Here is a 26,042-nt window from a genome sequence, read left to right as displayed (position 1 = left end):
CTTCTTCTCTTGCAGACTCTCACGTAATCAATCAATAACGAGTCAGATGGTATTGTGTTACCAATTTACTTTTCATTTGTAGTTCTAAAACAATGATTCTAATATTAATTGTTCTGCTTTGTAGAATTTACCTTCTCATGTTTATGATTATCTGCTTCACGGTAAACGACACACCTGGATCTTGAGAGGCCCAACTGGCAAAGAGGTTCATTGTAAAATCCTTGGTGTAACAGAACAACGGACATATGCAAGGATTGGTAGGGGTTGGAGGGCTTTCTGCAAGTCACATTCATTGAAAGAGGGTGACTCCTTAACATTTTTTTTCACCAGTGAAGAAGTTGGCCTCATTGATGTATTAATACACGACGAGGATCAGTAGCTATCTAGCCCTGAATGTTGTACTGTTATTTTCATTTTGCCATGTAATGTCTATTATGGTGTACTGGGTTGTCTCTTAATTCTATGAACCGTTAGATGGAATACGTTACCCTCAACTAATGAATAATTTATGTTGGGTCAACAAATTCTTTAGAAAATACACACCGTGCAAAGCACGGGCACATATACTAGTTAGAAATCATTGGTTAGAAAATTTGCAGCTCATATTTGCTTGCTTGAAAGGATCCTAGTACTGTTTGGTGAAACTAGACAATATGCTCTTTTTCTTATAACTTATAAGCAATAACATGTTGGATGTCTGATAACCATTTCGATGTTAAACATTTAGTAAAAAGTGGATGTTTGATACATATATTGATGTAAATACTGAGAACAAAAGAACAATAATACAACTTCATGGAACTGCCGGATTCTCCCATTTACAAATTTCTTGGACATTCTGTTTGGTCATATCTGCTCTCATGCTAAGTGCAAGACCTTCCTTTACAGCAATAACAGTTCAGGGTTCTTCTTTCTGCCTCTGTATGTTGTGTAGTGAGCTTCTTTGGTCTTCCTCTGGTTCTCCTCAAGCATCCTTTCAAGATCTTACTTCACTTTACAAGCTTGTTCCCCGGACAAAGAAACTGAACTTGAGGACAATAGGACTGCAGATGGAAGTTCCATATTGGGAAATGAGGAAATGATTATTAACTTTGGAAGTTGAGCAACCTTTACTTGATGAGGTTTATGGTGATAGAGAGGACTCAAAAGCTGCCAGAAGTCCAGAACAGAGAAGCAGTGGTAACAGCAAAGCAAGATCAGCTGGGATAACCAGATCCAGCGAGAGAGTCTAAAAGGAGTAGTTCAAGATTCACGATCAGCACACTTGGATAGCATTAGACAGCATCCTGATGAAAATGAACATGATAGAAAGCTAGAACGTGAGAGAAATTGCATGGTACTTAAACCATAAAACAACCAAATCAGCAAATTTGCAAATTGAGAGATTAAAGAAATCTTATAACTTTCAAAATTCATTTTCTCAAAAAGCAAGATAAAGATTTGTTAAATCAAAAGATATGGTAAATCATTAAACTCCGAAAACAGTTTATCCTAATAAACTGGAACCATTATATTTGAGGGTCAGATGAGATGTAACATTGCATAATCGATCTTTTTGCAATTGAGATAAAATATGGTGACAGAGAAATGATATATTGAACAATAAGTTGTAATTTTAAAACATTGATAAATAGACAAAGGGGAAACCAATACAAAAGCCTATAACTAATTAGACAAACAACTTTACCAGAAAAAAGTTTATATGCATTGTGGAAGAATTCCTAGCTAATCTAGCATTGACTATCTAAACATAAATAACAAGATATATAAGGTAAAGAGAAACATCAACACAAAATACTATCCTTGCAATTGGAAAGGAATCTGATGTCAATGAGCAATATATGGAACACTAAATGGTAGCAGCCAAATAAGCATGGAATTGGTGCTTGTGCAAGTATCTTATAACACGATTGGCTACTGAAGTAAGATCTTGAAAGGATGCTTGAGGAGAACCAGAGGAAGACCAAAGAAGCTCACTACACAACATTCCCATATACACCTTCATATCTCGTGGTAAAGCATCAGATAATGGGTACACAAAGATACATAATTAAACGGTCTATGGCCTTCAAGTCCAGTATTTGCATTATGTTAACAAATGGAAAAGCTATCATCTCGTAAAAAGTTTGCAGCTACTAACAAACCTATCAATTAAATGAAAGTTCACACGATTCAGATTTCCTTGGGCACAAAGCTAGCTTCTTTAGCACTCCTAGTTGATTAGGTGCATCACTATGAATTTTCATGGACTGTAAATATGGTGAATTCTGCATAATATATTTTGCAAACAGTAGATCACTTTCTGCGCCTCGGTAGTATTCAAGGTAGCACTTGGTAAAGCCTGATGTAAGGCAATCAGGAACACCAAACTGAAGGTAAGGTAGAACATCCTTAGCCTCAAAAGATCAATTCAAATTAAGTTTAAAACTTTGAAGGTTGGGGCAATTCTTGAGCATCAAAAGCACCACACGCCAGTTATGAGTAACAAAGAAGAGGCCCAAATGTCTTACATGAGGAAATTCAGGCACCACAAAATCAGCTCGAAACTGCAATACATATAAAGACATATTATGACAAATATCGATGATATTATCTAAATACGAAACAATACAACAAACTAAACACACTTCCAATCCGACATGTTCGAACCTGGTGAATGCACAAAAACTCCACATTACATACTGCTTTCAGAAGAATAGTAGTATCATGACCAGCCATATTAACATGAAGTAGATTTGCCCTAACCAACTTGGGAAAGTGTAAGTTATTAAACTGTTCATTTAAAAAATAGCTATCCTGAACATAATCTATGTAACATATTTTCAAATCCTCAAGCAATGGACACCCAAAGAGAAGCCCCATAAGATAATTTGGCTCTTCAAATTGAACTGTTTCGACATGTAGAGATTTGAGTGAGGGAAGGCCAACAGAAGAAGAAACATTAAGAGATAAACCATTCAACTTGAGAACAACAAGAGTTCTGCAGCTGACACTAGAGCAGCTCAAACTAAAATACAAATTTGTAGGATAAATCTCGATGTCAAGGTTCTGAATACCCCGTCTTATAACAGTGTTGACCCAAATATTGATATCAGCATTTGAACGGTCATAAATAACATCGCCCTCGAAAAGTTCAGCAGCAGATGCCCCATATTTGAGACGGAAGCTTGTAATGGGTTGGTGCAAATCTCTGGGTAAAATGGTTGCGTATACGAACCTTTCAAAGCAATATGAGGGTTTTCCGTTTCTGAGATAGATTTCATCGTCGTAGTCGAGAACGGGGACTGAGGTCCAGAGAGGCCTCCATCTCTTTGAAAGAACACTAGTGGCAACAGCTTCTTCAGTTGAGAGAAACGAGAGAATGTGAGTGAGGAGTTCATCTGATAGCCTGCTAATCCTGTCAACCATTTTTGCCGGACTTCGGATCAGGATCGGCGGCGATGAGAACGGTGGTTCACGGCGGATGGCAGGAAATAGTAGCTTTGTGCGCGAGTCTGGAATGATGTGGTGAACTGAATAAGGGTTTGTGAAATGGAGTCAGGAATGATGGAAGGGAGAAGGCCCAATATCCTTTTTTTTACCTGTAATAGCCGGTTTTATGGTGCATTCGGGGGTGGTGGTAGTAAGTTCTCACTTTTTCATTTTTTAAATAAATTTAAATTATTAAAATATAATTTTATAATAATTATTTTAAAATTAATTTATGTTATAGTTTTTTTTTGGTACATCGGAGATTTAAACAAACAAATAAAACTACACCCCTAAACCATCCTTGAAGATCAACAGGGCAACCCAATCAGGAGGATCATCAAGGATAGTAAGCGCGCACTGAGAATCTGAGATGAGACACCCATATTTGCGAGGCAATCAGCAGGAGTAGTAGCTTTCTGAGGTGTATGTTTGAGGCGAGCCTCCCAATCCATGTCCAACAATTGACGAACATCCGCAAACTCACTAGCATAAACTGAAGGTATGAAAAACGGTAGAAAGGGGGGGTTTGAATAACGTTTTTAAGATAAAACTTCCACCTTAAAGATTTTAACAAATCTTTCGAGAACTAAGTGCTTAAGATAAGAGATAGAAAAGCACACAAGGATTTTTATCCTGGTTCACTTGATAAATCCCTCAAACTAATCCAGTCCACCCATCAAGGTGATTTCTTCCTTCTTAGAATGAAGGCAATCCACTAATCAGGTAAGTGTTATAACTGCACTTGAAACCTACAAGTGACTAACAATTACACTGACTTAGCTCACACTAAGATTCACTCTCTTAGTCTTCTCTAGGATCCGATCAACCTTGATCTCCTAAAGGTAACTAAACAAACTGTTTAAGAAAGAATGTTTACAAAGAATTTGCTTCTGAAAAGCTAAGAGTAAACACAATGAATTCAGATGAAAGAATGCTTAGAAGGTTTTGAATATAGCTTGCGCGTATGTAATTCTTCCAACCACATCTTTCAATCTTCAGCCTCTATTTATACTCCAAGGATTAGGGTTCGAACGCTGCATGGAAATGCTACCGTTGGAGGGCAGTTCTGGAAATTCCAGCTTCTGCTGTGGCTGAGAATGTTAGGTAGGTCGTCAGGATAGTACATTTGCTTTTGTACTTGGATAGTGACTTGACCTTTAAACCTAGGAGACTTCTGATCAGGGGAATGCTTCATGTTGGAACTTGTGAAGCCAGTTGATCAGAGTCAGAGGGAAAGCACAGATCCTCTGACCGTTGTATCTTCTGATTCTGAACTCAGAGGGAAGTACATGGTCTTCAGAGTCATCTTGCTTCTGGACATCAGAGTTTCCACTATTCAGCTTCTGGATCTTCAGAGTCTTCTACACCATCAGAACATCTGAACCTTCAGAGTTTCTTGGTTGTCAGAACTTCTGGATCTTCAGAACTTCAAGTGACTGAGTCCATATCAGAGCTTGTATAACTTCAGATCTTCTGAAACATTTCTACTGTTCAGTTGAACATAGATGTAGCGAAAGCGTTGCTTGGGTCACTCTTTATGCACAGTGCTTCTGATTTGTGTGAGATTGAATTGAGGTCACAGCCTATAAATAACACACTCAGAAAAACACGTTAGAGTACCATAATTGTTCATACTAAAATGTTAACTTGTAATCATCAAAACATAGAGTTGTACTACTCGATCAAAACTTGATCTTACAATCTCCCCCTTTTTGATGATGACAAAACTAAGTATTTTGATGAACAATTCTTAAACAATAAACTGAATTCACTCAGAGTTTAGAGATATAGAATAAGACTTATCCTGATGTGAATAGTTTATTTTGCTCATTCTGAATCCAAGTCACAGCTTGATTCTGAGCATAGCTCCCCCTGAATCTAAGACTTAATGAAAACGTTAGAAATGTCTAGATTCTGAGCTAAATAATATAAGAGTTCAGAGTGAAGGCGCATGACATAGATGAAATAAAATAATCAGAGCGCATAAGTATTCAGAGTCAACGATAAGTGGTATCAGAGTCAAATAGAATCACTTCAGAGGAAGTGAAATGTATTCCTTGTATTTGCCCAGTGACACATCTATGGTCATAAAGTGGAACTCTTAAATTCTCCAAAATAAATCACACTTACACATCAAAAACTAGGTGTACTCCCCCTTTTTGTCATAAGCAAAAAGTATGGGGTGTGAAAAACTCAGCTTGAAGTACAAGGTACTCCCCCTCAGATAAGGTCTGAGTGAAAGGATGGAGAAACAAACGCTGTAGGAATGAGAGTTACGCGAATTAAGGAAAGGAGTTAATGCAAAAGAAGAATCGTTTACCACCGGCCACGGGAGTAAAGAGAAGCTTCAGTTACCAAGGACTTAACCTCGAGAAACTGTAGGAGAAATAACTTCCAAGGAGAGAATGAAGCTTATATAAAGCGATTTAGAAGAGGGTAAGCTGCACAACTCGATCAATTCCATAAAAAGAAATGGCATCATACATGGTTGCACTGGAAGAGCTCAGAAGGAAGGCCTTCGAGGAGGACATGTTCCTTAACATCCGGCACCCTGATGGTACACGAACAATACATGAGCTGACACAGACATTGCTTGAAGAGGACCTTTGTCCAGAGCTGGAGAAGGATTTGAAAGAATTTCTTGCCTTTGTGGAGGAAATTCAGGAACTCAGCCAGCTTGAGCTGAGGCTGCTGGAAGAGAAAGAAGCCATAGAAAAGAGACTCAAGATGACAGAAGAGAGTCTGGAGAGGGATGAGCTAAACGCCAATCTCAACAACATCCAGTATTCATTGGACCGTCTGGAGAAAGAGAGGGTAGAGCAGCGCCAAGAATGCAGAAGAATGAGGAAGGATCCTCCATTCTAGATTATAGTGAAAAAGAAATGTATGATGTAAAAGCATAATTGATATGAATAAAGAGAAGAAAGTTGGCAATCACAAAGTTATAGATATATATATATATGTATGTGCAATGATAAACGACAACTAACAAAGCATAGCAAATAAAGTAACTTAAACAAAATAAAGTAGAATTAAAATTAAATTAAGTTAAGAAGAAAAACGAAAGAAATCCTAAGACTAAGGCTTGTCAGAGCGACGCAGAAGTTCTTGAAGTGTGCTTCATGTCCATCAGCAGAGTCTCATGAGAATTGAGACGTTGTTCCATGATGTCAAGTCTGGAAGAACTTGGCTGTGTGGAGCTAGAAGGGACATTCTGAGCAGATTGATGAGCTGGAGTGGAATCAGAAGCAGCAGGAGTAAAGACCACTGGTGCAAGGGCTTGGCATCTAAGAGCTTCAGCTTCAGCTTCAAGTCTCTCAGTTTCTAATCTTGCATGTTCAGCTTGTGCAGCTGCTTGACGTGCAGCTTCCTCTGCTTGCTCTTTCTTTCTTCTGGCCTCTTCAACAGCTTCAAGTAGCTTATTTCTTTGCTGTTGTTCATGCAGAACCACTCTTCTTGTAAACCGCTGCCTAGCAGCCTCAATCCTCTGATCCCTTTCTGTAGTGAGATGACTCATCATAACAGGAACCTGAGCTACTAACCAAGTACTCAGACGATTCCATTCTGTAACACCCCGATTTCCAGGTGTCACTTTAGTAACCAAAAATAAACCTTCGCGGAAAAACAGGTAATAAATTTTTTTTTGATTGATTCCTTTGTAAATAAAGCGATAAGGAGATAAAGACATAACCCAACCACTAAACTAACCAATATACATCAAATATAAACATGTACAGCCTCAGCTGCACTTCCACGTCACACACACTCGCAGTGACTCCAAAGTAGTGTGCCCGTAGGCAAATATTTACAGATCCAGAAGTGTGAGTGAGAAAAAGTATAATTACAAACCACTAGGAGAAAGTCGGCCTCAAAATGGCCTAAGCAAAGACCCCTATGGTCCGACTGACTCACTGTGATCCCTCCGTAAGAGAACCACACAAAAAGCCATGCATCGGGAACCTACCCTGTCCCAAAAGCAAAACGAATCAGAGCTATTACAGTAACAACCAACTCCAAAAGACTCTAACCACCCATACCCCACACTACTATCATCGACCCTCCCTCGATCAGGCATGAAGTCCGGGTCCTCGTCGAAAGCTTCAGTAATAGTCGTTTCGCTCCGGGTCTTTCCCGCACAACGAATCATCACGAACCGGCTGACAGACGCCTGGCAGCAGGCCGACCGCCGAAACACAAACATACAAACAAAGCCAAGGCGCTAGGGTCAACTTACAGAATACAATAGATATACAATCAACTTGTGATAAAGGGGATATATACATATGTTGTATATATATACATATAAGTTATGTATTGCCTACTCTAAGGTATATACATAGCATGTTCTCGAATCTCCTACACAGTTCAATCATTAATACCTAACGATGTTCATCAACATCAAATCATCATAATCTCAACATATGAAGTTAGGTGATAAGGTTAGTCAAACAATGTATCGTCCTCCCAACACACACGTATCCAACTAAACCAATGTTCCCTGTCGTTGCCCTAGGGTAAACGACGATGAAATCTCACACTTCCATGAAGCCTCACGCTTCAATGGGGTCTTACGCTTTCACGAAGTCTCACGCTTCAGTGAAATCTCACACATTCACGAGGTCTCACGCTTCAGTGAAGTTTCGCGCCTTCACGAAGTCTCACGCTTCAGTGAAGTTGCACGCCTCCGCAAAGTCTCCCGCTTCAGCAAAGGTGTACGCCTCCGCAAAGTCTCCCGTTTCAGCGAAGGTTCCCGTCTCCACGAGGTCTCCCGCCTCAGTGAAGTTTCTGCTTTCCCGAAGTCTCACGCCTCAGTGAAGCTTACTCACTTTCACGAAGTCTCACGCTTCAGTGAAGTTCCATGCTTTCACGAAGTCTCACGCCTCAGTGAAGCTTCCCGGCTCATCCTTTGGATGGCTAAATAAACTGCTCAACGAGCGAAGGAGTACCAATGTACTTGGAAACTTATAGTTCCCCCGGCTTATCCTTTAGATAGCCAAACAACAAACTGCTCCGACCCAAACTCAAAACAACCCAAGAGTTAGTGTCGGTCAATACAACACAACTCCATAACACTTCCCCAAGAGTACTAACGTACTCGGTGACTTTCAATCATCACCATAGCTCACCTTAGTGGCTTTCCCAATTCCGATAACTCTCCAAACCCACAACAAAGGTCGACTTTTCCCCCGCCTTTCGTAAATATTTTTCCCCTTCAGTTCTCCTATGCTTAAACGCTAATAAAAATGATTTCAATTCAAATTAGTCAAATTATGAGTTTATTTCTCAAAGTCTAAGTTTCCCAAGTCTTTATTTTTCGAAAGCTCTATCATTCTAAGTTTCCAAAAATCAACCACCCAAAATACATTTCCCGGGGAAAGTCTAGGAATTCCAACGAATCCCAACAAATGGCTAAGTCTCAAACCCCACATTTGGACTTGCCTAGGTTTGTTCATCCAACCCGAAATGTCAAAGATCACCGGATCAATGAACCTCCACTCCGAAGTTGCGTCAAAACGCTCAATTCAACACATCATCAATATCATAAGTTATGAAACAATCATAACAAGAAATCATCATCATATACAACATCAGATAAAGCATAGGTCGAGTTTATCGACGCCTATCATGCAATCATAGCTAAATATAGCAAGTTGCCCTAACCTCGAGCTGATCCAGCTTCGAAATCACAAGCTCCTTCACTCAAGTGCTCCGAACCTTCCAAAGTTCCTTCAACTGAACCTCGGAGAAAACAAAGCAGAATCCGAACAATATCGATTAGTTCGATCACAAAACAACACATAAACGATAGACAAAGCATTAAAGCTTCAGAAGACGACAATCGGTTACGAAAAGACAAGTTTTCGAAAACGAAAACTCCCTCCCCAACACTACAAGGTCACGGCCACAAAGGAAAAAGGGCTTCGGCTCTTTTTCTTTGACCAAATCAATTCACAAGGTAGTTTTAGGGTAAAACTAAGGCAAAGAAACTGTCAGAACAATTTTCGGACAATCGGGCCGAAATACGACTATCCAGGGGCATTTTGGTCCAAAATAAAGGCTCAAAACTTCAAAGTTATCAGTTCTGAAAACAAATTTGACAGCAATGATCCTCATGACATCCGTGACAACAAATCCTAAAGGCACGAAGTCAGATTAAGTCTTTTTGACAATAAAGTTTCGAAATGTGAGACAAAAAGGGTTTTGAAACAGTTTTTCAGATCCTGGACAACTGGATCACAATCAGCGTTTACTGACAGAGGTTTTAGGCTCATGGGAACCTAAGGAACATAACCCAAGCGAGAAATCAGAGAAATCGGACAATTTTAGAAAAAGCTCAAAACTGTGAGCACAGAAACGACTTCAGAAACTCAGCAGAAACAGTAATCAGAGATAGGATTCATGATAGTTACCTCGATACCTAGAAGTAGGGACGAACTACGCGAAGATTGGTCAAGTTTTCGCGAAAATCTCCTCCCCCCTTGCTCTCCACGAATTTGGGCCACTAATGGAGGAAAATGGAAGATATTTTGCTTTTTTCGCCTATTTATAGGCGGGCGAAATCCCGGGAAAATGAAAATTTCGCGATTCCGATTTTTGCAGCACGTTCACCAAGGAATTCTAAGAGAGATTCTGGCGTCAGAAATCCAGAACTCAAAACAAATATCTATGATATGGGAAAAACGATATCGAAAATCTCAAAAGCGGTGTAAGTTAAATCTGTCCCGAAAAACTACTTTTTGCTGTGATTGCCGGACGACAAAACTTCCTTCTGAAGAAAGATTGGAAATGTCGAAACAAATCTGGCCACGCGGACGGAAAGTCCGTTAGAAGTCCCGAATAGAAAAAGTCTTCATCCATCGCTCGAATCTAGGGTTTTGAAGCAAAGAAATTAGCGTCGGCAAACTTCCGAAAAGTGAATACTATCGTGCGTACAGTCCAGAGTTCCGAAATGAAACGCTGGTCGAAGGAAAAATAAAGAGAATCTTTAAATTTTCCAAGGATTAGAAATCTCCCTTAAAACGTTGCTCTAGAAGCGAAAAAGCCTATTCTGGACACGCTCGCATAAGGCAGATGTGCAGACGACTCGTACTAACTCCGAAAGCAACTACGCAACATTCCTCAAGTAATTCCTGAACTTTCTTCTTCATTAATCTTTCTCTAATACCAAACTCCTGTCACGCTCACACTGATTCTACGCGTGAGTCGGAAATTAACTTGTTCTGAAAATCCAGGTCTTACACATTCTTCAGCAACAGAGTCAGCATTCTCACTCAGGTCAGTGTGACCTTGCACATTGCGTAGCATCAATGAAGCTTCATGATTAAAAACATTAATGCACTCAGAGAGAGAGGTTGGTCTGAGGTATGTGTAGGGAACGATGGAGAGGTTGGTTTTAGGAGAGGTTGGGTGGTTGCTGCTGTTGGCCTCAGAGGCACCTTGAGGAGAGCCAATATCAAAAGTTTGGACATCTGGTTCAGAGGCTCCAAGGTGTGGTTCAGAGGTTTCAACCTGAGGATGTGGTGATCTAACCGAAGAGTGGTTAGACACAGAGTTTTCTGGCTCTGGTTGAATGGGCTCTTGATGAACTGGGTCAGGTTGGACTTGTTGGGCTAAAGGGTCTGCTTCATGCAAAGGGTCAGCCTGGATAGGATCATCTGGGTCAACTAGACGTTCTGGTCTAGGTCCAGGGTATCTCTTAGGGCTTGGTACTGTGAGGTAGTACTCTGGGATGGCAGACACTTTTTCTTTCCTGACTTCCATAAATTTACGATGTGACTCAGAGTTGTTGGAAGGTGAGGAGTCAGCAACGTTGGTAGGGAATGATACAGGAGTATAAGCAGTTGAGGAATCTGTATCAGTGGTTCTAACAACCGGACGTTTTGATGCTCTGGGGGCAGAGTGATCAGACGTTCTGGGTTCAGGTTCTGGTTGTTTAGGAATGACGGGTTCAGGTTCATAGGGTTCAGGAATAATGGGTTCTTGTTGAATGGTAATGGGTGAGGTTGGTTCATCTGGACGTGGAGTCTGAAGCATATTCCACAGAGGGGCTTCTTCTTAGGAAGGTTGGAAAAATGAAGACCTTGGAGAATTGGGTTGAGATGTGGTTTGGGCTGCTGGTTGAGATTCTGGGATAGGGGTGAGTTGGGTGGCTGTGCGTTTGAGAAGAGTAGAGATGGGGAGTGCATCAATTGAATTTAAATCATCATCAGATTCAATGACAACAGACTTACTTGATGTACGCACGGCAGACCGAGTCACTATGGCAGAAGTCTCCATTCTGATGACTGCAGCAGCAGGTTCCACACGTGTAGGCTTCTCCACAATTCTGACTTGTTTCTTCTTCTTCTTGGGAGGAGAAGGACCATCTTCATTATCACCATCATCACCATCATCAGGCTTGGTGGTTTCATCATGCTTCCTCTTTGGCTTGTCAGCCTTCTTCTTCTTCTTCAGAGGAACATCAGACTCCTCAGAAGATTCCTCCAAGACCATTTTCCTCTGAACTTTCCTCTTGGGAGGAGAGTCAAACTCTAGAGCGGGTGACAATCGTCTGAAGAACTCATCTACATCAATCTCATACCCTTGTTGCTTCAGATCATCAAGGTAGCACATAATTGCTTCTGGGTTGTCTGCTTGGGTCCACAGAGGGAAATCATTCAGAGGCACCCTTCTTTGTCTTACTTCATCAGAAGTATCTTCATGAGCAGGGGCTATCTTCTTCTTGATCAATCCCATCTTCTTCAAAGATGTGCTCAAAGTTCGGAGCTTTATGACAAAAAGTCGAATAACTCCGTGTTTTTCTTTCAACTACCTTAAACACCTTCTCTATACTCCATAATCATGATCCATGCGCTTAGATTCTCTTCTTGTTGTAGTAGATTTGAATTTCCAAACTAAAAACCAATTTTATTCAACCGTTACTTTTTGAAGCAAAAGCCTTGAACTTGCTCAACGCCTTTAGGATTTGTTGTTGTTAAAGACCTTGTTTATAACTATTCAAAACCAGTTTCAAAAAATTTCAACTTTGAGTTTTTGAGCTGTTAAAGTGGACCAAAAAACCCAAATTCTAGTTTTAGGTCCCGTAATTGTTCCGAGTGTTTTTCTACCCTAGATATCACCTAAGTATACCTAGGAATTAAATTAGATCGAAAAAAAGTTCGGGAACCCTATTTTTCACCTATGTGGCCGAGAGCACCCTTTGAGTATGGGGGAGGAATTATTTTTGCGAAAACTTTTCCATTTGTGCTTATGTGCTAAACTCTAAAGCTTTTAAAGCTTTTCCGACTTCGATTAGGGTTATAAATTTAAAGCTAACATAAACACAAAGAAAGATGTGTAACTATCTCGAAAATTGAATCACATCAATATAATCAATAATTATTAATCCAACAGTACACATTCAATTCATACAAAGGATACTAAAGAATATATAATATGTGTTTTAAGTGAAAAAGTAATATGAATTTACAACTTGTAACCAAAGTAACAAGGTACAAGCAGCTACTCATCCAAAAAAGCATGTCCACCTTCCTCCACGCTCCACCTTATAAAAAAAGCCACATCATTTTGTACATGCTGTAAAGCACAGACATACATTATACTACAATGTGATAGCCAAATCTAGAGGGAACACAACACAACACACACACACTCACACCTTTCCCACAAAAGAGAATAAAGAAACCCTTTACTTTGCTTCCATAGCTCTCTGCTTTGTTCCCAAACCCTCATCATGCCTTTTCGGTGAACTTACCCATTCATTTTCTTTCCCATTTTACTGGTTTTCTTGGATTCCATGAGCTGTTTTCAGGTTTGGAAGTGAAAAACAAGTTTCATTCTGTAGTGATATACGATATGTACGTTGTACCTCCACCCCAGCGATCGGATCCGGGTACAGGATCCGGAGATTTGAGGGTTTACCAAGCATGGAAGGGTAGTAATGTGAGTTCTGGATTTTGTTTCCTTGTCAAATTTTATCTACTTGTTATTTCACATGTTTTTTGCTTACATTTTAGTAAATGGGAGTGTGATCTTATGGACACAATCAAATTTTTAAGATTTTAACAGAGCTGTTTCTCAAGCTGATTTGTTCTCTTTTGTTCAAGCTTAAAAAGTAAAATAGAAAATTGATTTGATTATATGATAGGGCTTTCTTTTTTTTTTTGTAAATTTTTTCTTTCTTTTTCAGAAGCTACTATTTTTAGGGCCAGAGAAGAGAAGCAACTATTTTTAGTTTGTTTAGACTAAAATTTACAGATGGGTCATTGAACTTTTATGTTGCTTTTTTTGCATTACTTAAAAACTTTATTGTTGTACTTGCTGTGAACCATGTGGAGTTTATAAATTGAGAGATGTCACGCTCTTCCTTACAACCTGGAGGCGGCATCGTCTCTGTTGTGATATCTGATGATTAAACCTATTTTATAAAATTTGGTGCATAGCACTCATAAAGTTACTTAAACACTACTGTAACTGGTTCTTCATTTTTCGCAGATTCACTCGTTAAATCTTAATTTTTCAGGAATTTGAACCTAAAATTTTGTGCGAGTTGAATGATAAAATGAGTTTATCGCAAAAATTGTAGATTGGCTACTGAACACTTTATTTGTGAAGTAGGAAGTAATTGCTGGTTAGTTTCACAAGTTGATAATGATATAGTGAGTTTTGGTTGAACGCTTGTCACTGAATTTGGGACAATATTCACTGACATGTAAATTATCATGATAAATTCTTTATACTGTGAGGTAAAAATATTCAAAGTTTAAACTTGTCATTTCTATTCATTAGTTCTTTTTCTCATAGAACTTATGAAGAAAGAAAAAAATGCTAGTGACTGTTGCTACACAGCTACAGTTTAATTTGAAATATGTTTCTGTTATAGTGATTTTATAATAATGTAGATGCATATCAATTGTTTTCATTCCCTTTCCTGCAGAAATTTTTCCTTCAAGGCAGGTTCATATTTGGACCAGATGTAAGATCGTTGGCCATGACAATTTTTCTAATCGTTGCTCCTGTTGCAGTTTTCTGTGTCTATGTTGCCAGAAAACTGATAGATGATTTTTCTGATCACCTGGGGATAAGTGTAGTGACTGTTGTTGTTGTGTTCACGATTTATGTGAGATTCTCTCTCTTTCTCTCTCATACGCTCAAACACAGTCTTTTCCTTTTACCCTACATTGTTCAACTGCATTGGTATGGAACTTTGTTTATAACCTTGAGAGTTCCAACTCACACACACTTGTTTGAAGTTAAGTTAGAAGCTGGAATTTGGTTTCCGAATGAAATATAGCTTAATTGATGCCTTTTACTTTCTCTGCTGCTTATTTGAATGATAACTAAAACAAAACTAGCCATAACCATAATGAAGTTAATATGCTCAAACTAGTGTGACAACGCAACTTTGATCTTATGGAATACATGGGTAAGCCAAATATTGTGGTTGATGTCATTTTGTTTAGATTAATGAAGGATCGGACATCCTCCTTAAACCAACAATCCAAATACAAATGCAAGCCTACTGCAATCTGATAGGTATGTAAATTGTGCAAGTGAAGAACAGAGAAGATTAATACTGAAATGAGAATTATATTGATGAAGGTAAGGAGTAATACAGGAATAGAAAAAGATAGATGGTGTATTGTTAGAGAAAGCTCTAACAACCCAGAGAAGCTCTAATGGCTCTCTTCCTAGAAAGATTCCTCTTTCTCTCTCCTATAACCGAATTTGATTCTCATCCCTCCCTCTCACCCCACACCTCACTACTCTATATACTAACTTACTAACTAACTCCCTCCTCTCCATTTTGCCTGAGACACCTCAGCACCTTTCCCTTTCTTTCTTTCATAAACTTTCCACACCTTGGGCTTTCCTAAGCCCATTTCCCCTTTTGTGTTCGAGTCTCTATCAATTCCCTCCCCCTTAGAAACAGCCTTGTCCTCAAGGCAGAAGTCTGGAAATTGACCAACTAAGACCTCATTATCCTCCCAAGTGACATCATCCACTGATCTGTTGGTCCACTTAATCAAACTTTGGTGAACCTCTCTGTCACCTTGCCTGATACTTCTGGTGCCCAGAATCTCCTCAGGATAAAAGTCAGGAGTTTCCCCAATATCTAAATCAGTAGGCAGCTCCCCTTGGACTTGGTAATTGCCTATAGCCTTTTTTAAAAGAGACACATGGAAGACAGGGTGGATTCTTGATTCTGCTGGCAGTTTGAGCTTGTAAGCAACAGCTCCAATTTTGTCTTCAATTTGAAAAGGGCCATAGAACCTTGCTGCTAGTTTTTGATTAATTCTCTTGACAACAGAATGCTGCCTGTGGGGCCTGAGCTTGAGGAAGACCCATTCTCCTATGTCAAAGCTCAAATCCCTTCTCTTCTTATTAGCATAACTGACCATCTGCTCCTGTGCTCGCTGTAAATGTGCCCTCAGTTGCTTCAAAGCCTCATCTCTCTCACTTAATTCTAGAGCAACAGCTGCTACCTTGGTCTCATTAGCTAGAAACCTGATGATGGGAGGTGCTTTTCTGCCATAAACCACCTCAAAAGGAGTTTGGCCAATGGAGCAATGAAAGGTAGAATTATACCAAAACTCAGCCCAAGGAACCCAATAAGACCAAGTCCTCGGATGCTCAGAGGCAAAGCATCTCAAATAACTCTCTAAGCACCTGTTTATGACCTCTGTCTGGCCATCAGTCTCAGGGTGGTAGGAGGAGCTCATTTTCAACTTGGTACCCTGTAATTTGAATAGCTCAGACCAGAAGTGACTCACAAAAATTGGGTCTCTATCACTGATAACAGTGTTTGGAATCCCATGGAGCCTTACTATTTCCCTGACAAAGACCTCAGCAATGGACTTAGCAGTGTAGGGGTGTTTAAGCAAGATGAAATGACTGTACTTGGATAGCCTATCCACTACAACCAAGATTGCCTCAAAGCCTTTAGATTTAGGTAACCCTGTGATAAAGTCAAGGGATATATCCTCCCAGATAGCATTTGGAACAGGAAGTGGTTGGAGCAGACCCCCTGGAGAAATTGCACTATACTTCTGCCTCTGACAAGTGTCACAACCCCTTACAAAATCACTCACTGTTCTCTGCATTCCCACCCAATATAGAGTTTCAGCCAGCCTTCTGTAGGTTCGTAGAAACCCTGAATGACCCCCAGTAGGTGTGCTGTGGTATTCCTGCAGAAGCCATGGAATTGAAGGTGATGTAGGAGAGAGCACAAGCCTGCCTTGGTATAACAGCACCCCTTGCTGGACTGAGAACCCAGGTTTGGCTTGGGGATTTTGTTGCACTTCCTGTGTCAAGTTCTGGATGTAAGCATCAGAGGCTATCTCCTCCAAGAGCTTCTTTCTATCTTCCCACAGAGGAAAAGATACCAGGCTCATGAGATCACTCTCATCATAGCATCTAGAAAGTGCATCTGCTGCCTTATTTTCCTGACCTGGTTTGTACCTCACTTCAAACTGATATCCAAGGAGCTTTGCCAACCAGCATTGTTGATCAGGGGAAGTAATTTTTTGTTGCAAGAAATGTTTGAGGCTCTTGTGATCTGTGTAGACAATGAAAGCCTTGCCCAACAAGTAGTGCCTCCAATGTTGGATGCAAAGAACCAATGCCATCAATTCTTTCTCATAAACTGACTTGGATAAATTCCCAGGAGATAGAGCCTTGCTATAATAAGCAATTGGTTGCCTTTGTTGCATCAAAACGGCACCAATGCCTCTCCCAGCTGCATCACATTCAACCTCAAAAGGTTTTTCAAAATCAGGGAGAGCTAGCACAGGGGAACTTATCATTACGGTCTTCAACTTGTGGAAAGCTTGCTTGGTCTCTTCACCCCATGTGAAATTGTCTTTTTTTGTCAGTTCTGTGAGGGGTTTGGCCATCTTCCCATAATTCTTGACAAATTTCCTGTAGTAGCCTGTTAACCCTAAAAATCCCCTTACTCCCTTAACATTCTTGGGCTCTGGCCACTCCACAATGCACTTAATTTTCTCGGGGTCAACTGCCACTCCTTTCCCAGATATAATGTGACCCAAATAATCTATTTGGGCACAACCAAACTTGCATTTTGCTTGATTGGCTACAAAACAATTAGATGATAACACTGTCAAGACTAGCTTTAAGTGGTTTTGGTGTTCCAACAAACTCCCACTGTAAATTAAGATATCATCAAAGAAAACCAACACAAACTTCCTCAGATATGGCCTAAAAATGTCATTCATGATGGCTTGAAAAGTGGCAGGAGCATTCATCAGCCCAAAGGGCATGACAAGGTACTCATAATGTCCATTGTGAGTCCTGAAAGCAGTTTTAGGGATATCTGCCTCAAGAACTCTAATCTGGTGGTATCCCGATTTAAGATCAATTTTAGAGAACATTACTGCCCCATTCAACTCATCAAGTAATTCATCCACAATTGGAATTGGATACTTATCTGGGATTGTAGCCTTGTTCAGAGCCCTGTAGTCCACACACATTCTCCAACTCTTATCCTTCTTTTTTACCAAGATGACAGGACTGGAGAAGGCACTCATGCTAGGTCTTATGATCCCTGCCTCCAAGAGCTCAGCCACCTGCCTCTCAATTTCCTCCTTTTGGTGATGAGGATACCTATAGGGTCTGACATTAATTGGCCCATGCTCAGGATTAAGAACAATCTGGTGTACTTTGGACCTGACAGGGGGCAATTGCATTTTCTTTGTGAATACTGCTGGGAATTCTGTAAGCACAACTCTCAGTTCCTGAGGTATGTCATGGTGTTCCTTGGTTGCTTCTGTAGCTTGGAATTGAGGCCACCATCCTTCCCCAAGGTTTCTGCCTTGAGTGTCACTCAAAAAAAAGTGCAGGTTGCTCTGATAGCTGCTTCTACCCTTCATTCCCTGCAATTTCACCACATGTTCCCCTTGCACAAACTGCATAGTCAAGTGCTTCCAATCCATGATGACTTTCCCAAGTGTACTGAGCCAGGACACTCCCAAGACCAGATCCAGCCCTCCTAAGTCCAGCACCAGTGCATCAATGGTAATCTCAATGTTCCCCACTTTGGCTTTGATTCCCTTACAAACTCCCCTGGTTATCACCTTATGGCCATCTCCAAGTTTAATGCTCCTTGTGGTGATCGGGGTGATGGTAAGTCCCAGAGCAGAGGTGATCTTTGGGTCAATGAAGTTGTGGCTCGCGCCACTGTCAACAAGGATGAGAAGTTCCACATTGCCCACTTGGCCAGCTAACTTCATTGTCTGGTGATCCCCCAAACAACCCAGAACTCCCATAGCTTTGCATTCTACAGCTTCTTCTTCTTCGACCTCCTCTACTTCCTGTTCCAGCATCACGATTTCCCCCTCCTCATTCATGGTCTCTCCCTCTCCCAGGATGAGAACTCTCATCGCGCGCTCCGGGCACTTGTGCAAAGTGGGGTGGTATTTGCCCCCACATTTAAAACAGAGTCCCTTGGCCCTTCGCTCTGCGATTTCGTCAACCTGGAAACTCCTGACCCCTTTCCAACGCTCCGTCGAGCCTGCACGGTGGTCGTTGTCACCCTTTCTCGCCGTTGAGCCCAGCGATGAAGATGAGTGTGCGTGGGATCCAACAGAACTCCGGGATCGGGTTTGGTTTGACCCGCTGGCCTTGGTAAAACGGGTTACATCTCTATTGAACAGCCCACTCCTATTTGAGGCTGACCCGGCCCAATCGCCTTGACCCGAGCGTTCGTACCCGCCTTTTCTTATCACCCGCTTTCCCTCTTCTTCGTCTTCTTCCTTAAGCTCGTCTTCAACATCTTTCGCAATTCGCATCATCTCCATGCGAGTGCTGGGATTCAAGGTACGCACCCGCCGTCGAATCGGTGGTTTCAACCCACTCATGAAATACCCCAGATACTGATCCTCCGGCAATCGTCCTACCTGTGAGGAGAGCAACTCAAAGGCTTCCACGAACTCCTCCACGCTGCCGCGTTGCCTTAGCGTCGATAACTCCTCGAAAGGATTCTCCAATCGTCGTCCTCCATAGCGTGCAATCAACGCTCGTTTGAGCTTTTCCCAGGAAAGCTCATCCTCTGTTTCCCTCAACAGATTGAACCAATGGATGGTAGATCCTTCCATACTCAAGCGTGCGAGCTTCACGCGAAGCTCATCGGGGGTGCCTTGCACATCGAAATAGATCTCCGCTCTCGTGATCCAAGCTACAGGATCGTCTCCCTCAAACACGGGCAGCTTGACCTTCTTCCCGGCGAGACGCGATTCGCCGGAACTGGAGTCACCCGTCGAGGTTTCCCCTTCGTGGACCACTTTCTTTCCCATCTGATTGCTCAACTCCTTCAGAAACATGCTCTGCTGCTGCAGCTGGAGCGCGAGTTCCTGCAACGTGTCAGTCACGGTGCCCATCTGTGTCTCCAGAGCTTCCATACGATCAACCATCTTGGGTGGCATCTACTACACTGGTTTTCTGGGGGTGTATTGATCCGGCAGGTCGGACCAATTGATAGGTATGTAAATTGTGCAAGTGAAGAACAGAGAAGATTAATACTGAAATGAGAATTATATTGATGAAGGTAAGGAGTAATACAGGAATAGAAAAAGATAGATGGTGTATTGTTAGAGAAAGCTCTAACAACCCAGAGAAGCTCTAATGGCTCTCTTCCTAGAAAGATTCCTCTTTCTCTCTCCTATAACCGAATTTGATTCTCATCCCTCCCTCTCACCCCACACCTCACTACTCTATATACTAACTTACTAACTAACTCCCTCCTCTCCATTTTGCCTGAGACACCTCAGCACCTTTCCCTTTCTTTCTTTCATAAACTTTCCACACCTTGGGCTTTCCTAAGCCCATTTCCCCTTTTGTGTTCGAGTCTCTATCACAATCCTTCTGCTGCTTGGATGTATGGAAGGTTTTCTGGAAAACAGTGTCTGGGGGAAAAGAGATGCCATGAATACAATTTATTCTATATCAATCAAGCATTAAGCTTTGTTTGGTTTAGAAGAGAGATAGAGAAGAGAGAAGATGAGTAGAGAGAAAAAGGTGAGAAATAGAGTACATATTTTGTTATGATAGGAAGAGAAGTGAGAAAGAAGAGAAAAGAATGACGTGGACACTCTTTCCTCTCGCTTGGTTGTGTAGAGAATGGAAAGAGAGAAGATTACTTTTGTAGGAAATGACAGTTTTACCAAAAATATTTAAATATATATAAATTAGTGGTATAATGATAGAGGGATAAAATAGTGAAGTGAGAGTTGATGTGACAAGTTCTCACTATCTCTCTTCAGTTGAAGAGATTTTAAAAAGTTGATATCTCTCTCTTGTCCATCTCTCTCATCTCTCTCATCCTCTACCAAACAAAGTTACCAACCTCATCTCCCTTCTAACTCTCTCTTCTCAAACTCTCTCTCTTCAAACTCTCTTCAAACAAACATAATGTAAGATGACGAATTTCCCTTAAGTATCTAAGTATATGTTCTAGCTAAAGACACCAAATATCTGCTCACATAGGACACAGTCATAAATCTTTATTGATCTTGCTTTTGTCAAACCTTTCAACTTAATTGAGATAAACTACTCCAAGCAATGAGGTTGAAACATCCCTGTAGTTAGGTGTGTCCTACAAGAATGATGGTGGGAAGTAGAAGGTCAACACATTTGCCTAAGGAGGGAAGACTGTAAATGAAGAGGAATATTCATGTTGATAATCTGGAGCCATGACTAAATGCTTAGCTGTCATGGAGTAGTGGGAGTAGGGAATTTGGGTTTGGGAATGAGAATATCGGAGGGAAGGTAGGAAGCATGAGGGCAGGCAGTAATTGAGCCAAAAAGAAGTAGGTGAAGGGAGTAAGTGCTGTTAGTATCATTGCAGTCCTTGATTAACATAATCTCAGTTTTTACAGAAAATTTTAACTGGAAAATTGGATAAAAGTAAAACATTATGTTTCTTCAGTTATCTATTAGGTTCAAAGGTTCACCAAACACAAAAAATCCTTCTGCATATGATTTGCTGGGTTTTGAGAATGTACAGTTGTTTATGAATTAGAAGCTAGAACAGCACACCTCACATTTATTATGAGACAATGCTTTATTTGGTATACCTTCTCCTATCTGCAATTAACCACTTGCAGCAATTTCACTTGGGTGCTTTTCTTTTTCGTTATTTGGAGGGGCAAAGCCCCACTTTGGGTGCTTTTAAGTCAAGGACTGGACTTCAGTGGGAGCTCTAGGTTTCTGTAGGGCTCGAGAAAGGTTTTCTCTTTATTCTTGGAATATGTAAGAGTCAGAATATAGAAGTACTTATGTTAGATATATGAAACTGAATCTGTATTATTGATGTATAAGCTGTCCAAGATGGATGTACAAATTCATCAAAATGAATGTATGGTAGAGAAAGATGAAATACAACAGTTACTTTGATGGTCCTGCTCCGAAACCTACTCAAATCTTTCCTAACATTCTTTCTGATTCCCACTACCTCTTGCACTCTCCTCACAATTGAGTTCCCCCTGGCCCCTTCACTCATTTTCATTTTTCCATTAGACCATTCTGTTATGATGCAGGATATCAGTGTGAATATTCGTCATGATTTCCTCATTGATTCAATCATAAGCTACCCCCTGCTTCTCACCATTTCCTCCTAGAAAATACCATAGTTATGTGTGTGGGGTTGTATCAACAAACAAGAAATTACACCAAATATGTCAAGCTGGGTTGATAAAATGGAGAAGTGATTCAGGTAATCAGGTTTTATTTGCAATAGAAAAATACCACTAAAGCTTGAGAGAAGATTTTACTGCACAACTAAAAGACCAAATAAGTTATATTGGAATCATTAACGAATGTCGGTCATATAGGGGCAATAAGGAAATAAGCTCAGTGTTACTAATATGAGAATTTATTTATTGATAAGTCAACACAAGATAGAGTTAGGAAAATGTATTCTAGAGAATGATGGTAGAACCTTATCTTATGTGATTTATGCATGCAAGGAGAGGACTTGCAGAAGTCTCAGTAAAGAGAGTAGATTAGATGGAATGTAGTTCACTACTTTACCAGTTAGCGCTAGAGGGGAGACCTAGAAACTATAGGCCAAGCCATTAAACTATAGTCCATTGAAGTTGATATTCTGGTTAATCATTATTTGGGCTCTTTCGTCATAAGGGAAGGTAGTAATGCACCAATTTTTGGGATGAAAGTGGTAATTTTCTGTACTATGAGTGTTAAAGTACTTTCTTTCCTAATTCCAATTGTATGCTGATGCTACAGTTATTGTTTTTCAGGTGTTAGTTCTTCTCTTGTTAACGTCTGGCCGAGACCCTGGCATAATTCCACGCAATGCACATCCTCCAGAGCCCGAAGGTTTTGAAGGTAGTCTTGATGTTGGGGCTGGTCAAACTCCTCCATTGCGGATACCTCGCATTAAGGAGGTTGATGTCAATGGGATTACTGTCAAGGTCAAGTATTGTGATACTTGCATGCTCTACAGGCCTCCCCGTTGCTCTCACTGCTCAATTTGTAATAACTGTGTAGAAAGGTTTGATCACCATTGCCCGTGGGTTGGTCAGTGCATTGGGCTGGTAAGTTGGACCTTTTTTTTACCAAGTTGATTTGTAATTGTGGATGTAATCTACAGAATGTTGTATGATAGGCAGAAAGATTTGTATGGTATATGGGTGAGTAGGTTCTGTTAGTTGGGAAAGCGGAAGAAATGAGTAAACTCTATCAGCTTGGAACATGTGAAATGGTTCAATGTTTTTTGCATGGTCTTTGCTGGAAAAACTAGCTTGCTTCAGAAATTTGTTAATTATCAACACTTATTTCCAAAAGATTGTTTAGGCTCATTGAGTCAAATAAAAAACTCATCATGAATAATAATTTTACTTTCATGTTTGTTTCAGTTTGCAACACACATTAATGTGATGTTCTAGAGAAAACCAGCTCATAAATGAAGATTAATGTGTGTATAATGTCCTTTACGGTGAACTCTGTTTGGAAAATATTCCTTTCTAGCACATCCTTGATAGTTTTTTGAACTTGAAGAATATGTTCATATGGGTTAACAAATGCTTTATAGTGAATGCATGAGAAATTTCTGAGTTCCATCTTGGAAATCACATGTTAAATCTTTTTGGGATGTGGGGTGCAATTAATTAGGTTTATGATAAATTCACACCCAAGTTACTCTTCCAGCCCATTTTCACCCACTTTCTCTTCCTATCTCTCTTTTGTTTTCCTATCTCATCATCTATCTTATCTATCATTTCTCTCTTTTCTATTTCCATCTCTCTCTAGGTGGAGGTGTATTTGGGGTTTGAACCAATTACTTTCCAATTAATTACTATAAGGAGATATGCTACCCAATTATGTTCCAATGAACCAAAAAACATTTCTTTCTATTGGAACTCTTCACTTCGTAGGGAAAACTCAGATTTTAGGTTGAACTGAATCCAGACATGATATAAAAAGTTGTTATGGTTACTTGGGTGTCAAGTCATTGATACAAGAGCTTCAATTGAAGTATTCTTTCCCATATGGAAATTTTCCATTTGAGGATTTTTCATCAGCCTTTTATCCCCTTTCAATTGTATATGCATATCTGGTGTGATGACTTTTAATTGTCATTTGCTACATGTCATCCTTGAATATGTTATGTATCTGAATGTGTGCACAATTGTTATGCAGCGTAATTATCGCTTCTTCTTCATGTTTGTCTTCTCAACTACGCTACTTTGTATATATGTTTTCGCATTGTGCTGGGTCTATATTAGAAGAATTATGGAGTCAGAGGAGACAACAATTTGGAAGGCAATGATCAAAACTCCAGCCTCCATAGTTTTAATAATTTACACCTTCATATCAATGTGGTTTGTTGGTGGCCTCACTGGCTTTCATTTATATCTGATAAGTACAAATCAGGTAATTACTTCTTTTCAGATCTTATGTTTTAAATATAAGCTTTCTGTCCTAATGAATTTACAACTTTATGTGCCCATTTTACTTGCAGACTACATATGAGAACTTTAGATACCGATATGATCGGCGGGCTAACCCATATAACAAAGGAGTATTCAATAATTTCAAGGAGATATTCTGTGCCAGAATACCCCAATCAAAGAACAATTTCAGGGCAAAGGTATCATTGGAGCCAGTATTACCTGCTCGATCAGCGGGTGGAGGCTTTATGAGTCCAAGTATGGGAAAAGGCATGGAGGACATAGAGATGGGCAGGAAAACAGTGTGGGGTGACATAGGTAGTGGCATTGATCACTCTGAAGGCGAGTTAACCGGTCGGCCGGCTGTTAAGGATGGGGAGTTTGGTGAACTGTCTCCAGAAATCAGGACGACAGTAGATGGCCGGGGTGATGGTGCTGGAATACATCCAAGGAGGTCTAGCTGGGGAAGAAAAAGTGGAAACTGGGAATTGTCTCCTGATGTTCTTGCTTTGGCTGAAAGGTCTGGTGATTCGAATCGCGTCGGTGGAGGTAGCAGCAGTCTTGGTCACTAAGAACAAAGATACACAGCCACTGAAATGAATTAACCTGGTAAAGTATTTTATTGGCACTAATTTTAAGATATTACATTTCTCATGTGAGAAATCTATAGCAAAATTAATTGTTTTAGCAATGTCGGGGATGAAGGCTTTGCAGGGTGTGTTTACTACTGTTGTTTTAGCCGTTCTGCTTCTAGGAAGTAATTGTTGTGGTGTTCCAATTGAGGTTTCCTTTGCCTGGTGTTGTATCACGCTTAATTATTAACTATTCTTTGCATCTGTTAAAGTAGTTACTGATATCTCTCTCACACGGAGTGGTAGTGTCTTAGCTCGAAGCATTGGTAGCCTTTCCACGATGCAATAGTCATGGAAGTTATGTGCCTTGGACATTTGAAACTTGAAAGTAGTAATGATGATGAACTCATGTAGAATAAGCAATGGCAAACTCTTGATTGGGAAATTAATGGTTGAGATTTGAAATTAATTGTTAACATGTGCAAGTATATGGTCATCTCAGCCATTGATTTATTTTTCAATCAATATTATAATTGTTTACTTAGCCTTTTAAAGTTACTCCATAGTGAAATCTCCTAATCTCATGTCAACTTCAAAATGGCAAACCAGCAAAACTCTACAATGCCATATTCCAGAATATGTAAAAAACTTCAAAATAGGTTATTGTTGAATTTTTTTGATATATATACTATTTTCTTTTTAGGCATCCAAAATACACATAGGATATTAATCTTGGTGGCACATAGGATATCAATCTTGGTGGATAGCCGTCAATATGGAGTAGTGTTGTGGGTACCCACGACGCAAATGCTTGGAGCTAGGGAAATTGGGATCTTGACCTTGCTCTTTTTTCTTTTTTAACTGGAGGGCCAAAAGGCTCAAAACAACTACAGATGAATTGGCAGGGAAAGAAGTCCTCATACAATCATTACTCATTAGCACACAACAACTACTTGTTGGTGATTCTAATTTCTAATACATTTATACCAAACTACAACTCATGCGACATTCCCACTAAAGGATCAACTACAAGATGATCATTAGATTTGGCACCCCATTAATTAGAAATGCCACC

General features: G+C 40.2%; 2 protein-coding genes across 3 annotated transcripts; one reads left to right on the top strand and one right to left on the bottom strand.

Annotated features, from left to right (window-relative positions):
• Window positions 1–694: 694 nt before the first annotated feature.
• LOC130737936 (F-box/FBD/LRR-repeat protein At4g26340-like) lies at window positions 695–3,567 on the bottom strand. 2 transcript variants are annotated; one of them, XR_009019045.1, is made up of 3 exons: window positions 2,650–3,567; window positions 2,145–2,546; window positions 695–1,286 (listed from the first exon to the last, which is right to left on the bottom strand). XR_009019045.1 is itself a non-coding variant. In XM_057589809.1 (2 exons), the coding sequence occupies exons 1-2, from the start codon at window positions 3,406–3,408 to the stop codon at window positions 2,406–2,408; spliced, it is 900 nt and encodes a 299-aa protein (XP_057445792.1). In that variant the 5' UTR covers window positions 3,409–3,567; the 3' UTR covers window positions 695–2,405. The 2 variants fall into 2 exon arrangements, 1 of the variants encoding a protein (XP_057445792.1); XM_057589809.1 differs by having other exon boundaries at window positions 695–2,546.
• A 9,494-nt stretch (window positions 3,568–13,061) lies between these two features.
• LOC130737935 (probable protein S-acyltransferase 7) lies at window positions 13,062–25,249 on the top strand. The gene is made up of 5 exons (XM_057589808.1): window positions 13,062–13,413; window positions 14,408–14,590; window positions 22,743–23,039; window positions 24,145–24,378; window positions 24,467–25,249. The coding sequence occupies exons 1-5, from the start codon at window positions 13,327–13,329 to the stop codon at window positions 24,965–24,967; spliced, it is 1,302 nt and encodes a 433-aa protein (XP_057445791.1). The 5' UTR covers window positions 13,062–13,326; the 3' UTR covers window positions 24,968–25,249.
• The last annotated feature ends 793 nt before the right edge of the window (window positions 25,250–26,042 follow it).

The sequence above is a fragment of the Lotus japonicus genome, chromosome 2 (genome assembly GCF_012489685.1).
Source record: "Lotus japonicus ecotype B-129 chromosome 2, LjGifu_v1.2".
Classification (NCBI taxonomy): domain Eukaryota; kingdom Viridiplantae; phylum Streptophyta; class Magnoliopsida; order Fabales; family Fabaceae; genus Lotus; species Lotus japonicus.
The sequence above is the reverse complement of the archived record's forward strand: the minus strand, read 5'-3'. Positions and strand labels throughout refer to the sequence as shown.

Bases quoted from the DNA above. Each gene is read 5' to 3' on its own strand.
- LOC130737935 (XM_057589808.1), top strand. From the start codon at position 13,327: ATGTACGTTGTACCTCCACCCCAGCGATCGGATCCGGGTACAGGATCC. The intron at 13,414-14,407 runs GTGAGTTCTGGA...CCTTTCCTGCAG, and splicing joins AAGCATGGAAGGGTAGTAAT to AAATTTTTCCTTCAAGGCAG. The intron at 14,591-22,742 runs GTGAGATTCTCT...ATTGTTTTTCAG, and splicing joins TTGTTGTGTTCACGATTTAT to GTGTTAGTTCTTCTCTTGTT.
- LOC130737936 (XM_057589809.1), bottom strand. From the start codon at position 3,408: ATGGTTGACAGGATTAGCAGGCTATCAGATGAACTCCTCACTCACATT. The intron at 2,547-2,649 runs GTTCGAACATGT...TATGTATTGCAG, and splicing joins AGTTTTTGTGCATTCACCAG to TTTCGAGCTGATTTTGTGGT.